The following is an 11,395-nucleotide window of genomic DNA, read 5'->3' on the forward strand; positions in this document are numbered from 1 at the left end:
AAATAACCTGGCCACAGGGTATAAACTCAGGGGAGCTGGGGAGAGAGGCCACTGCCAGGCAAAGACTCCTTCCTGACAGCCGCGGAAGATCCTGTGCCACCCCCCGGCCAAGATGAAGCTGCTGTGGCTGTGTCTGGCGCTGATTCTGATCTGTGCCCAAAAGCGAGGAGATGCGCACAGCCACTCGGAGGTGTCCCAGGTAGAGTGGGCGAGGATGGCGACTCTTGCCTGTGGGGGCTGCTTCAAAGATTCTTCTTTTTCTTCTTCATCTTCTTCTTTTTTTTTTCCCCTTATTTATTTAAGAGACAGACAGGCTGGCTCCGCGGCTCACTTGGCTAATCCTCCACCTGCGGTGCCAGTACCCCGGGTTCTAGTCCCGGTTGAGGCGCCGGATTCTGTCCTGGTTGCTCCTCTTCCAGTCCAGCTCTCTGCTGTGGCCTGGGAGTGCAGTGGAGGATGGCCCAAATGCTTGGGCCCTGCACCCCATGGGAGACCAGGAGGAAGCACCTGGCTCTTGGCTTCAGATCAGCGCAGTGCACCGGCCACAGCAGCCATTGGGGGGTGAACCAATGGAAAAAGGAAGACCTCTCTCTCTCTCTCTCTCTCTCACTGTCCAGCTCTGCTTGTCAAAAAAAAAAAGAGAGAGAGAGAAAGACAGAGGACTCTCACCTGCTGGTTCACTTCCCAAATGCTCACAATGCCTATGCCTGGAGCCCAGAACCCAATTCAGGTTTTCCACATGGGTGACAGGGACCTACCTTCAGGATCCATTTCCTGTGGCCTCCCAGGGTGTACATTAGAAGAAAGCTAGGATTGGGAGCGGGGTGTGGGCATCCCAGCCAGGATCTTAACTGTTGCGCCAAACACCCACTCCTGGTTTGGAGAATTCCAAAGCCAGGTAGATTCTACTGGAGGGCAAGGAGTCCTTAACCTGTTAAACTAAAGGCATGGTTTCAGACCTTGGACTAGGAGTAATTGTGCCATACTAAATGATGACAGTGCCTGGGGACCTCCCTTCTCACTGGATGCAGTTCTAATCCCACCTTTCCATCATCACTATGAGCCCTGGCTCAGGGTTCAAGGACAGAAGTGTCCATGTGGCATCTCCTCTCCTGTTCTCTTACCCAGTCATTTCACTTCTTTGCAGATTGCAGGAGAGTGGTATTCTGTTCTGTTGGCCTCTGACCACAGGGAAAAAATAGAAGAAAACGGTAGCATGAGGGTTTTTGTGGAATACATTCATGTCTGGAAGAACTCTTCTCTATCCTTTAAGTTCCATACACTGTAAGTGTGGCCTTCTTGAATTGGGAAGGGAAAAATGGAAGCCTGGGTATTACTCACGCACAAGCATGTGTATGTACATACATGTGAACATAGGTACACGTATGTGCACGTGTAACCACACATATACTGAGCCTGGGTCCAAAATCAGAGTCCCTCATTGGGCATTGATCCAGGACTCAATGGGCTCCAGGATTTGGAAAAGATTCAGAGGCAGGAGCTGGTGACAGGAATAAATGTATTGAGAGTGGGACAAGCAGCAGGCAGAGGGATGTCGAAGTCATCAATAGCATGCTGGTAGCACCAACACATGGAATCAACGGCCTCCGCTTGAATCATCTCCTGCTAGCCATGTGAGCAAGAATATTCGGGCCTTCCATTTCCATTTCCCCGTGGGGAAAAGGAGATGGTGACGGCTGGCGCCGTGGCTTAACAGGTTAATCCTCCACCTTGCGGCGCCGGCACACCGGGTTCTAGTCCCGGTTGCCCCTCTTCCAGGCAGCTCTCTGCTATGGCCCGGGAAGGCAGTGGAGGATGGCCCAGGTGCTTGGGCCCTGCACCCCATGGGAGACCAGGAGAAGCACCTGGCTCCTAGCTTTGGATCAGCGCGATGTGCAGGCCGCAGCGGCCATTGGAGGGTGAACCGATGGCAAAAAGGAAGACCTTTCTCTCTGTCTCTCTCTCTCACTATCCACTCTGCCTGTCAAAAAAAAAAAAAAAAAAAAAAAAAAAAAAAAAAAAGGAGATGGTGACAATTCTCCCTCTGGGTTTTTGTGAGGACTAAGTCTGGGAATATTTGTAAAGCACTCATTTGAGTCAGCAATCCAGGCAACAGGATATGTTACAGGAATAGCGATAAGTGGAGACTATTAGGATGATCAACTAGTTGTGTAAGTTCTTCAAATGTCAGACCAAGTGAAGTAATATCAATCTGAGCTCTTTGATATTTGTGCCAAAAATGTTCAGAAACAGAATAAGAAAGTCGAGTGAGAATAGAAGGTGAGGGAACCAGCCTCATTAAAACCTCTTGAGGAATCCATTTATTCTGTTTTCCAGTGTAAATGGAAAATGTACTGAAAATTTTTTAACATGTGACCCAACAGAAGACGACCGTGTATATACTGTTGAGTGTAAGTATACCCCCCCAAAATTCCTTCCTAAATCCTACTTTCATCTACAAGGAATTTACTTTATCTCTATATATTCAAGATCTTTATCAAGTTCAGATAAATGCTTATTTAGGTCATATAATGCAGGGCACCTATGAGCCAGCATCCCTGGTGTGTTCAGTATGGAAGAAACTTGCCTATACAAGGCAATGCCCAGCACATAAAACCATCAGATGATAAAGAAGGCGATTTGGTCCTATCTACCACCTACCATGCAAGGGAATTCTCAGGAAAAAACAGCCAATTCCCATCCCCTGTGTCTTTGTGGTGGTCACTGCCATGGCTAAGTTCTCAGGATGCCGCCCTGGGTATGTGATGCCAGCAGGACTTAGAGGGAGGTCAGAGACACATCGCTGAGAAAGCTGCTGAGGGTCTCATGGAAGACAAGGGTGAGCTGATGCTGTGGTTAAATTTGTCTACCATTGGAGGTCTAGCTAACAGGATCCTTTTTCATAGAAGTCACCTCGTGTAGCCTAGGAGATGCACAGAGGAGGCATTAGCCATCCTCCCTCTCTGTCCTTTCCGGAACACGCACTTGAACTTGTTTTTGGGAAAGAACAGGTAAAAGATTTCAATTGCTTCCCATGGACCAAAGAAGTTCTGAACTGTGTTCTTCCCTCCACAGATGATGGACACAATGTCTTTAGAATCCTTGACGTGGTCCCTGATGACTATATTATTTTCCATCTCATAAATCACAACAATGGGGAAAGTTTCCAGCTGATGAAGCTCTACGGTAGAGTTTTTTCATGCTGCCACTCATCTTGGGGTGGGGATTGAGGAAGGAAGAAACCCTGAATTCAGAGTGGTCTTATCATGGATTCCCCCCCCACCCCCAGAAAGACAAGTGCTCGCTTTTGGTAAGCCTGTAGGCTTGGTGTTGGGAAGACCATGGAACCTGGCATTGAGCCAAAAATGTATCCCAACGATGTCAAGTGCAGCATAATGTTAATGTCCCACCCCCGAGCCCCCTGCCTGAGCCCCACTTGGTGCCCTTCGTTTCCCCTTCCATCTGAAGCCCCATCTCCTCATCCACCTCTGGGACTCACACACAAGACACAGCACTACTGTCACTCATCCCACAGGCCGAGAACCGGATGTGAGATCGGAAATCAGGGAAAAGTTTGTGCAGTTGTCTCAAGAACGTGGAATTGTTGAGGAAAACATACTGGACCTAACCAAAGTCGGTAAGTTCAGCTGTCTGGCTGTATCGTTCTGAATTCCCATGGGACCAAAGGAGCCATACAAGGGAAGGTAACACCCACATTCCGTCCCCTTGTTCTCCTGCTATGGACTCACCTGGGTCCTTCCTGGGGAACCCACCGGGGTTGGTGCCTGAACATGCTCTGTTCCACTTCCACAGATCGCTGCCTCTACGCCAGAGACGGCGGAGCTGCCTAAGCCTTCAGGTTGGTGATCTCGGAGCCCAGCGGAAGGGGGTGGGCCAGCGCCTTGCAGAGCATTACGGGTTTGGGCTCAGATTACTGTGAAGATAATTGGAAAGGAAGCTGGCGGTGGCAAGGGGGAGAAGTGTGTAGTTTGACATTTGGAGCTAGGGGATTTGGGCTCAGGACCCCATCTTTTCATGAGCTTTTGAGCTAAATGCCAAGGGTGGGGACCTTCTGGCCCGAGGGCCATCTAAGGCCCAGGAGCTCGTCTGGTCTGGTCCTGCCGAGGCAACCACAGGCACAACTCAAAACTCAATCAATCTACAGCAGGCTGATTTTTAAGCGGACAATTTTGTGTGGTTGGTGAATGATGCTATAAGCATCCAGCCGGTCCTGGACAGAGCGAAGGTTCCCCAGCCCTGGAAGCAGTGGAAGAGAACACAGTGAGATCTGCCTTACAAGCATACTGTAGGGCGGCAGGCTGGTGAGGAGGGCTCAGGAACTGGTACTGGGCCACATGGAACCAAGGCTGCAGGCCCAAAATGCAAAACGTAGGAGGGTGTGAGTATGAAACGCCCATCCGTCTCTGGGTTGGGGATCCGTGTTCCCAAAGCCAGGTTGCCATCCCATTCTCCAGTGTAGAACACAAAAGTCTTCCCTGAGGCTGGGCACACCCTCAGGTCAAATCCCAGCACAGCCCTGTCTGCCCTCCCCACTGGCCTTCAACCTGGGAAACAGACTCTGAGCTTCCTCGTCTGTCTCCTACCCCGGATTTATCGTAGGGCTTCATTCAGATGAAATACGCGGACATCTTAGCCACTTGCATGAAGGAAGCAGTTACCCAAGATAGCCAGGCTTCTGTCAGTATCCCTCAACCCATCAGAAACTCTTCCAAACTCCTAAGGCTGAAGATGGCAGAAACCAGCCCGGGATTCCTTTCTCTCTTATAGATTCAGTTGGGGCTGAGGTTAAAATGGAATCAGCAATAGGAAAAACAAAAAAATTATTTCCTTGGCGCCCTTCCTCCCCCTCTTGTGGAAAATAGGCTAAGCTAGCGTGCAGGGGTAGAGCCAGTCCGTCAGCCCCTCTGGAATAGAATGTTGTTCACCCTTGGTTCAATCCGAGAGTGGCTCAGCAGGCATCTGAGTTCTCTTTCCCCTTTGCTGTTTAGCACCAAGTGCATGCGTCCCCGCCTGGGGCTCCAGCTTCCCTCTCCAGCCCCCAAGGCCTCCTGTGTCAAGTGCTGAGGCCTGATTCCCATCACTAGGCATGCACGCTGCAGCTGCAGGAGCGTCCCTGGTTGCCGTCAATCCACCAGCAATCAAAGATTGTCTCGGGATTTCTGACTCTGCCACACCCAGGGGAAGCCTGCATGCACAAACTCTCCCTCTGCACACTCAATAAATGAGCCGCCTTGCATCGAGTGCTTTGTCTCTGTGTCTGGGAGATGTGGGGCTCACAGACCCGAGGGAGGGACTCCCTTGGCCGTGCATTCGCATCCCCTTCTCACTTCTCCAAATCTCCTCTGAGTCCCAGGGTGTTCGCTTCTCTGCCGCGATTATCCAACCATCACCCCAGGTCCCTGGGAGTGTGGCTTGTCCTTCGACTTGCCCATTTCTTATGGCCTGATAAACCCAGGATTCACACACACCGTAAGAATAGAAGGCCTGCATGGCTGGTGTTGTGCACAGTAGGTTAAGCAGCCACCTGTGATGCCAGCATCCTGTATGAGCGCCGGTTGGAGTCCCGGCTGCTGCTCCACTTCTGATCCAGCTCACCACTAATGCTCTTGGGAAAGCAGCAGAAGATGGCCCAAGTCCTTGGGACCCTGCCATCCCTGTGGGAGATCCGGATGGAGTTCCAGGCTCCTGGCTTTGGCCTGGCCCAGCCTTGGCCATTGTGGGCATTTGAGTAGTGAATCAGCAGATGGAAAAATCTCTCTCTCTCTCTCTGCCCTTCAAATAAATAAATACATCTTTTAAAAATATATATAATGGGGCTGGCATTGTGGCATAGTAGATTAACCCACCACCTGTGATGCCAGCATCCCTTATGGGCACCAGATCAAGTCCTGGCTTCTCCACCTCTGATCCAGCTCCTTGCTAATGGCCTGGGAAAAGCAACAAATGATGGCCAAGTGATGGGGTCCCTGCATCCACATGGGAGACCTGTAAAGCTCTTGGCGGCCGGTGCTGTGGCTTAACAGGCTAATCCTCCACCTTGCGGCGCCGGCACACCAGGTTCTAGTCCCGGTTGGGGCGCCGGATTCTATCCCAGTTGCCGGGACTAGAACCCTGGGTACCAGCGCCGCAGGCGGAGGATTAGCCTAGTGAGCTGCGGCACCGGCTTGTATTCATCTTTGATTCTTGAAAAATTACATGCTTGCTTTTCTTGCATTCTCTGGAATCTCTGGAACATTATTCCGGGTGTTTGGTTTTAGTTCTATCTGAACCAAGGATGATTGCCTTGCTAATTTCCTCTCCGTCATTTTCTTCTTCAGAACCAAGAGATGTTGGTGAAGAAGGGCCAGGCTAGGGGGCTTGGTGTGTTAAGTTAAGGTGCATCGATCTTACTGCTTTTTTCAAGAGAGAAATAGTCCGGGTTGAAAAGATTCCTATTGGTAGAAACCATCACCCTGCGGAGAATGGGCTTTAAAACAAGTGCCCACCCACCGCGAGGGGGCTCCCTGCACTGTGGTGCCCATTCTTGGAAGAAGGACTCCCAGAGCCTGGACTTTGCGGGTGCAGGGCACGAGGCGGCCAGGGAACATGAGCGAGCAAGGGTGACTGCTGGGATCCTGCCTCCTCCACTTATTTTCAGTTTACGTTGCTCTTCTTTCCAAAGCCTTATCCGGTAAAATGCTAGATCACAGATTTTAAACTTTTTTCACATTATAAGTCTTTAAAACTCTAACATGTCCTCTACTCACTGCGTTAGTGCATCCCACACATTTCGATAGAGCGTCTTCCTTGGCATTTCGCTGGCCTGAAAATTTTCTCACTTTTTCGTGATTTCTTCTTTGACCTTCATTCTAGCCGCCCACTCCAGTGGGGATCTGTGCCAAGCCTCAGACAAATCTCACCTTCCCCAAACCTACAGCTGTGTGCTTAATCTCAAAGGCACCCCCTCTCTGCAAAAGCAGGAAGAGTGAGTGCTGCGGTGACACCCGTACGCTCCCGTTCTCCAGAGCCCAGTCCAGGGGCCCTGGGTATTCTGCAGTGGCCTCGCGCTCTCCAGCTCTGCTGGAGGCTGGTTTGTCCTTTGCCTCTCCATTTGCTTGGTCATGGTGGACCCATCACTTAGGTTTTATGGTCTCCATTTCCTTCGTGGCACCAGCAGGCGTTTGCCTGGTCTCTCTGTCCTACTGCCAGGGTTTGGTGAGCTCCTGGTGCAGAGAGAGGGATAGAAAAAGGGTAAACCAGTCGCTGGTCTTGCTGAGGTCCTGTGCGACCTGGATTCAGACGGCACCAGAGGGTGACCACGACCTCACGCCCGTGTGCTTTGGCTCCCCCTAGCGACCATCAACCTGCAACGACAACTTCCCACGCCCCTCTTTTGCGCAATGCCAGTCAGCTGGGGGAAGAGGAGTTTTTCCTCCCCGCCAAATCCCAAGCCTCCTCCCATTGAGAACTCCCATGTCAGTACCTCCAAATAAGCCTGTGCGTCTCAGAACCTGAGCCACACCTCCCAAACTACCTCCCCCCAAGTCTCAGAACCCCGAATTTAAGAGCCCCCAATTCAGATCTCCCCCCAAGTCTGCACCCCCAGGAATGCCATCTGTGTCAGCTCCCCAGACATCCCAACGCTGCTGACTTGACTCAAGAGGTCCCTGAATGTAACCCCCGAGTCTCCAAGGGCACCCTGCGTCTCAGCTGTCCCTGATCTCAACCCGCTCCTCAGACGGCCCTCTAGTTTCCGGTACCCCTAGATGTGGCCTTACAGCAGACCCTAGCACACCAGCAACTTCTCCGACCACTGAAAGAACCCAGCCCTGCGGTTGGCTGCAGCCCACAGACCCCCTCAGTCTCTTCCACCCGTGACCCCACAGCAGATGTCCCCGTCTGACCCCCACTGCCTCCACAGACTCAGTCCGAAGTCCCCGCAGGACTCCCCCGCCCACATCATCATTCTGCAGGGAGCGCTCCGCTCACACCCCCGCCGCTCAGAGCCCAGGCGCCGCGAGCAGGACCAAGGCGGCGACCTCCGACCTCCGGAGCTGCCGCCTTCGCCCTCTGACTTCTCCCGGAAGGATGGCGGGGAGCGATGTGTCCGGGGAGGGGCAGAGCCCAGAGGAGCGCGGGGTTACGGTCCCAGCCCGAGCCATGCTGCCCTCAGCACGCGCCTGGACTTCATCCGGGGGACTCGAAGAGTGGACGCCCAGACACGTCCCCATTGGAACCACCAGGGCGAGAGTGCATTAACGGGTTTCTACGGATGATTTTCTTTTTTTTTTTTTTTAAAAACTTTTATTTAGTAAATATAAATTTCCAAAGTACAGTTTATGGATTACAATGGCTTCCCCCTTCCATGACTTCCCTCCCACTCGCACCCCTCCCATCTCCCGCTCCCTCTCCCATTCCATTCACATCAAGATTCATTTTCAATTATCTTTGTATACAGAAGATCGATTTAGTATATATTAAGTAAAGAGTTCATCAGTTTGCACCCACACAGAAGCACAAAGTGTAAAATACTGTTTCAGTACTAGTTATAGCATTACTTCACATTGGACAACACATTAAGGACAGATCCCACATGAGGAGTAAGTACGCAGTGACTCCTGTTGTTGATTTAACAAATTTAACACTCTTGTTTATGGCATCAGTAATCTCCCTAGGCTCTAGTCATGAGTTGCCAAGGCTATGGAAGCCTTTTGAGTTCGCCGACTTCGATCTTATTCAGACAGGGTCATAGTCAAAGTAGAAGTTCTCTCATACGCTGTTTTCCCAGGTCTTTGATGGGTCATGTTGCTATTCTAGAAAAGTTGGTAAAATACTCCATTGAGAGAAAAGATGTGTGAAACTATAGCCAGCGAGCATCCCGTGTCCTGAGATGATTTATTTGGTCCCTAGTGTAATCTAGGTTACTTACGTATCTCTGAAAATCACAGGGGAAGTGGATCTTGTTTTATTCCCATACTACTGTTGACTGTTCTTAGAAATAATAACAATTAAAAAAAAAGAATTAAAAAAAAACACTTCAGCATGGAACAGCCAAAGCAGGATTCTTGACATGCCACATAGCCAGTGCCCTGCCAGCCCTCAATGCTATTTACCACGTGTTCATTTAGCTGCAGTGCCGGGTACTGTTCTGTTAAAGACACAGCGGGACAAGTGGGCAAATCCCTGTCCTGGGGAGTTTATATTCTATTCAGGGACACAGACAATAAACAAGCAGGTGGTATAATAACATTGCAAGGACTCTGTGCTCTGAAGGAAAATAAAACGGGCCACCTGGTGACTGAGGGGAAGCAGCTTTGCTTTTTTTTTTTTTTTTTTTTTTTTTTTTTTTTTTTTTTTTTTAGGCGTCTACTACATGTTTATTCCACTGGGATGGAGAGCAAGCCCTACTTCCTGGGGCGGGGGAGTCCTGCCGGGTTCCGGGCTGCAGGGAAGTCCCTGGAAGGCTTCCTGGAGGAGGAGGCGGCCAAAGCTGAGCCCCCAGGCCGTGGCCAGAATCAGAAGTACACGGAGCCCTCGCTGTCCACTTGCTCATGGTATTTCTGGATCTGCCCCTTGAGGTGCCTCAGTTTACCCTGGAGATAGCGGCAGCGGGCCTGCTTGTCCAGGAAGCCGGGGTCCGTCCGCTTCTTCTCCAGCTCCCTCCACACGCGGGCAGCGGCCTGGGCCTCCCTCTGGCTCCGCGGAGGGGGCACCGAGGCCAGCAGGGCCTCCAGCTGCCGGAGTCTCGCCTGCGCGCACACCAGCTCCTGCTGTGTAAGTGGCAATCAGGAGATGACAAAGGACATGTTCCGAGAACAGGACAGAGGCAGAGGACTGTGGGAGCAGGCCAGGACCTGAGGCTGGCCTTGGAGAGGGCAACGCAGTGTCCTGGGGCCCTGGAGGTGATGGGCAGACCCTAGGGATTCTGAGCGATGGAGAGAAGGGATCTCACTCATTGTCATTTACATTCGCGTGTTCTGGAAGCTGTGTAGAAAATAAGCCCCCTTTGTGCACAGAAATCCCCAAAATGAAAGAACCAATACCCATTGTTCTGGTTTTCAAATTTGTCAAAATTATCAGGTTTTTCCATTTTTTAAAAGATACCGTGTGTACCAGCTATGTACTCTGCTGAGTCTCTCCGGCTAATAATTGCAAATTACATTTATTTATATGGCTGTAGCAAAGATGATCATTTCATTCTCCGGACCCGGACACCTCCCGGTGCACAGAAGAAAGGAAGCCGGGAGAGCTGACCCTGCCAAACTGCCGCTGTGCCCTTGTTGCCTGGCCAGTAGGGGGCAACCCTGCGCCTCGCAGCGCTCGCCGCCTCCGACCCTCTCAGCCAGGCACAGGATCCACGTCTTCCTCTTTTCAGCGTCCGGAGCTGCTGTTGCAAAAACTTCCCTTCCACCCGCGCATGAGCTGGAACCGATCCAAGCGTGCACAGAGATCTCGGCGAGGCTGCTGCTCTGTCCTCGAGTGGGAACAGGCTAAGGCCGTGCCTCAGCTCCGGGATGCTGGAACAGAAGGGGCCTGTGTTTCACTCCCGATTTGATTGGATTTTTCAGCAGCATGTGGCCCTCGCCTCTCTCCTTCAGTTTTTCGTGTACTAGATGAAAACCTTACTAATAAAATGAATGCTTTTCGAACCCAGCACTTGGACGGGCTACACCACCTGCAGCTGAATGTGACAGTCATTGAACACAGAATGGCTTACAACTTGTTTTTCCTTGTACAAAACTGTTTATATATCTGTTTTATAATAAGCAAAATGTATGATAGTAAGTTTAGAAATAATGTATTTGAACAAGCTGGTATGTTTTTAAAGCATATGTTTCAAATAAATCCATTCTGTGTAGTCTGTTTTAAAACTATTTCAATTTCGTTTGCTTTCTTAATGAAATCTAGCTGCCAATAGCAAAGCTATCACCCTAGCAAACTGACTCTCAAACCCGTTTCAAACCACACCCCTCCTCTGCTTCAAAACTCCCCAATCGCTTCCTACCATTGGAAGGACCCAAATCCTATTTTTTTTTTAAGATTTATTTATTTATTTGAAAGTCAGAGTTACACAGAGAGAGGAGAGGCAGAGAGAGGTCTTCCATCCGCTGGTTTACTCCCCAACTGGCCGCAATGGCCAGAGCTGTGCAGTTCCGAAGCCAGGAGCCAGGAGCTTCTTCCAGGTCTCCCACACAGGTGCAGGGCCCAAGGAATTAGGCCATCTTCCACTGTTTTCCCAGGCCATAGCAGAGAGCTGGATTGGAAGTGGAGCAGCCAGGACTCGAACTGGCGCCCATATGGGATGCTGGCACTGCAGATGGCGGCTTTACCCACTAAGCCACAGCACCGGCCCCTAGGACCCAAATCCTTAACAGGAGCTTCATGGACCTGCATG

General features: G+C 50.9%; 1 protein-coding gene across 1 annotated transcript; it reads left to right on the plus strand.

Moving 5' to 3' along the window:
* Positions 1-5,261, plus strand: LOC133771191 (allergen Fel d 4-like). The gene is made up of 7 exons (XM_062206929.1): positions 1-199; positions 1,148-1,284; positions 2,338-2,411; positions 3,076-3,186; positions 3,536-3,637; positions 3,814-3,859; positions 5,010-5,261. The coding sequence occupies exons 1-6, from the start codon at positions 113-115 to the stop codon at positions 3,849-3,851; spliced, it is 549 nt and encodes a 182-aa protein (XP_062062913.1). The 5' UTR covers positions 1-112; the 3' UTR covers positions 3,852-3,859; positions 5,010-5,261.
* Positions 5,262-11,395: the final 6,134 nt, after the last annotated feature.

This window comes from Lepus europaeus, chromosome 12, assembly GCF_033115175.1.
Source record: "Lepus europaeus isolate LE1 chromosome 12, mLepTim1.pri, whole genome shotgun sequence".
NCBI classification, from domain to species: Eukaryota; Metazoa; Chordata; class Mammalia; order Lagomorpha; family Leporidae; genus Lepus; species Lepus europaeus.

What these genes read in the sequence shown, in the direction of transcription:
- LOC133771191 (XM_062206929.1), top strand. Translation starts at nt 113, where the DNA reads ATGAAGCTGCTGTGGCTGTGTCTGGCGCTGATTCTGATCTGTGCCCAA. An exon ending in GCCACTCGGAGGTGTCCCAG is followed by an intron (nt 200 to 1,147) that starts GTAGAGTGGGCG and finishes ACTTCTTTGCAG; the next exon opens with ATTGCAGGAGAGTGGTATTC. An exon ending in ACTGGACCTAACCAAAGTCG is followed by an intron (nt 3,638 to 3,813) that starts GTAAGTTCAGCT and finishes CCACTTCCACAG; the next exon opens with ATCGCTGCCTCTACGCCAGA.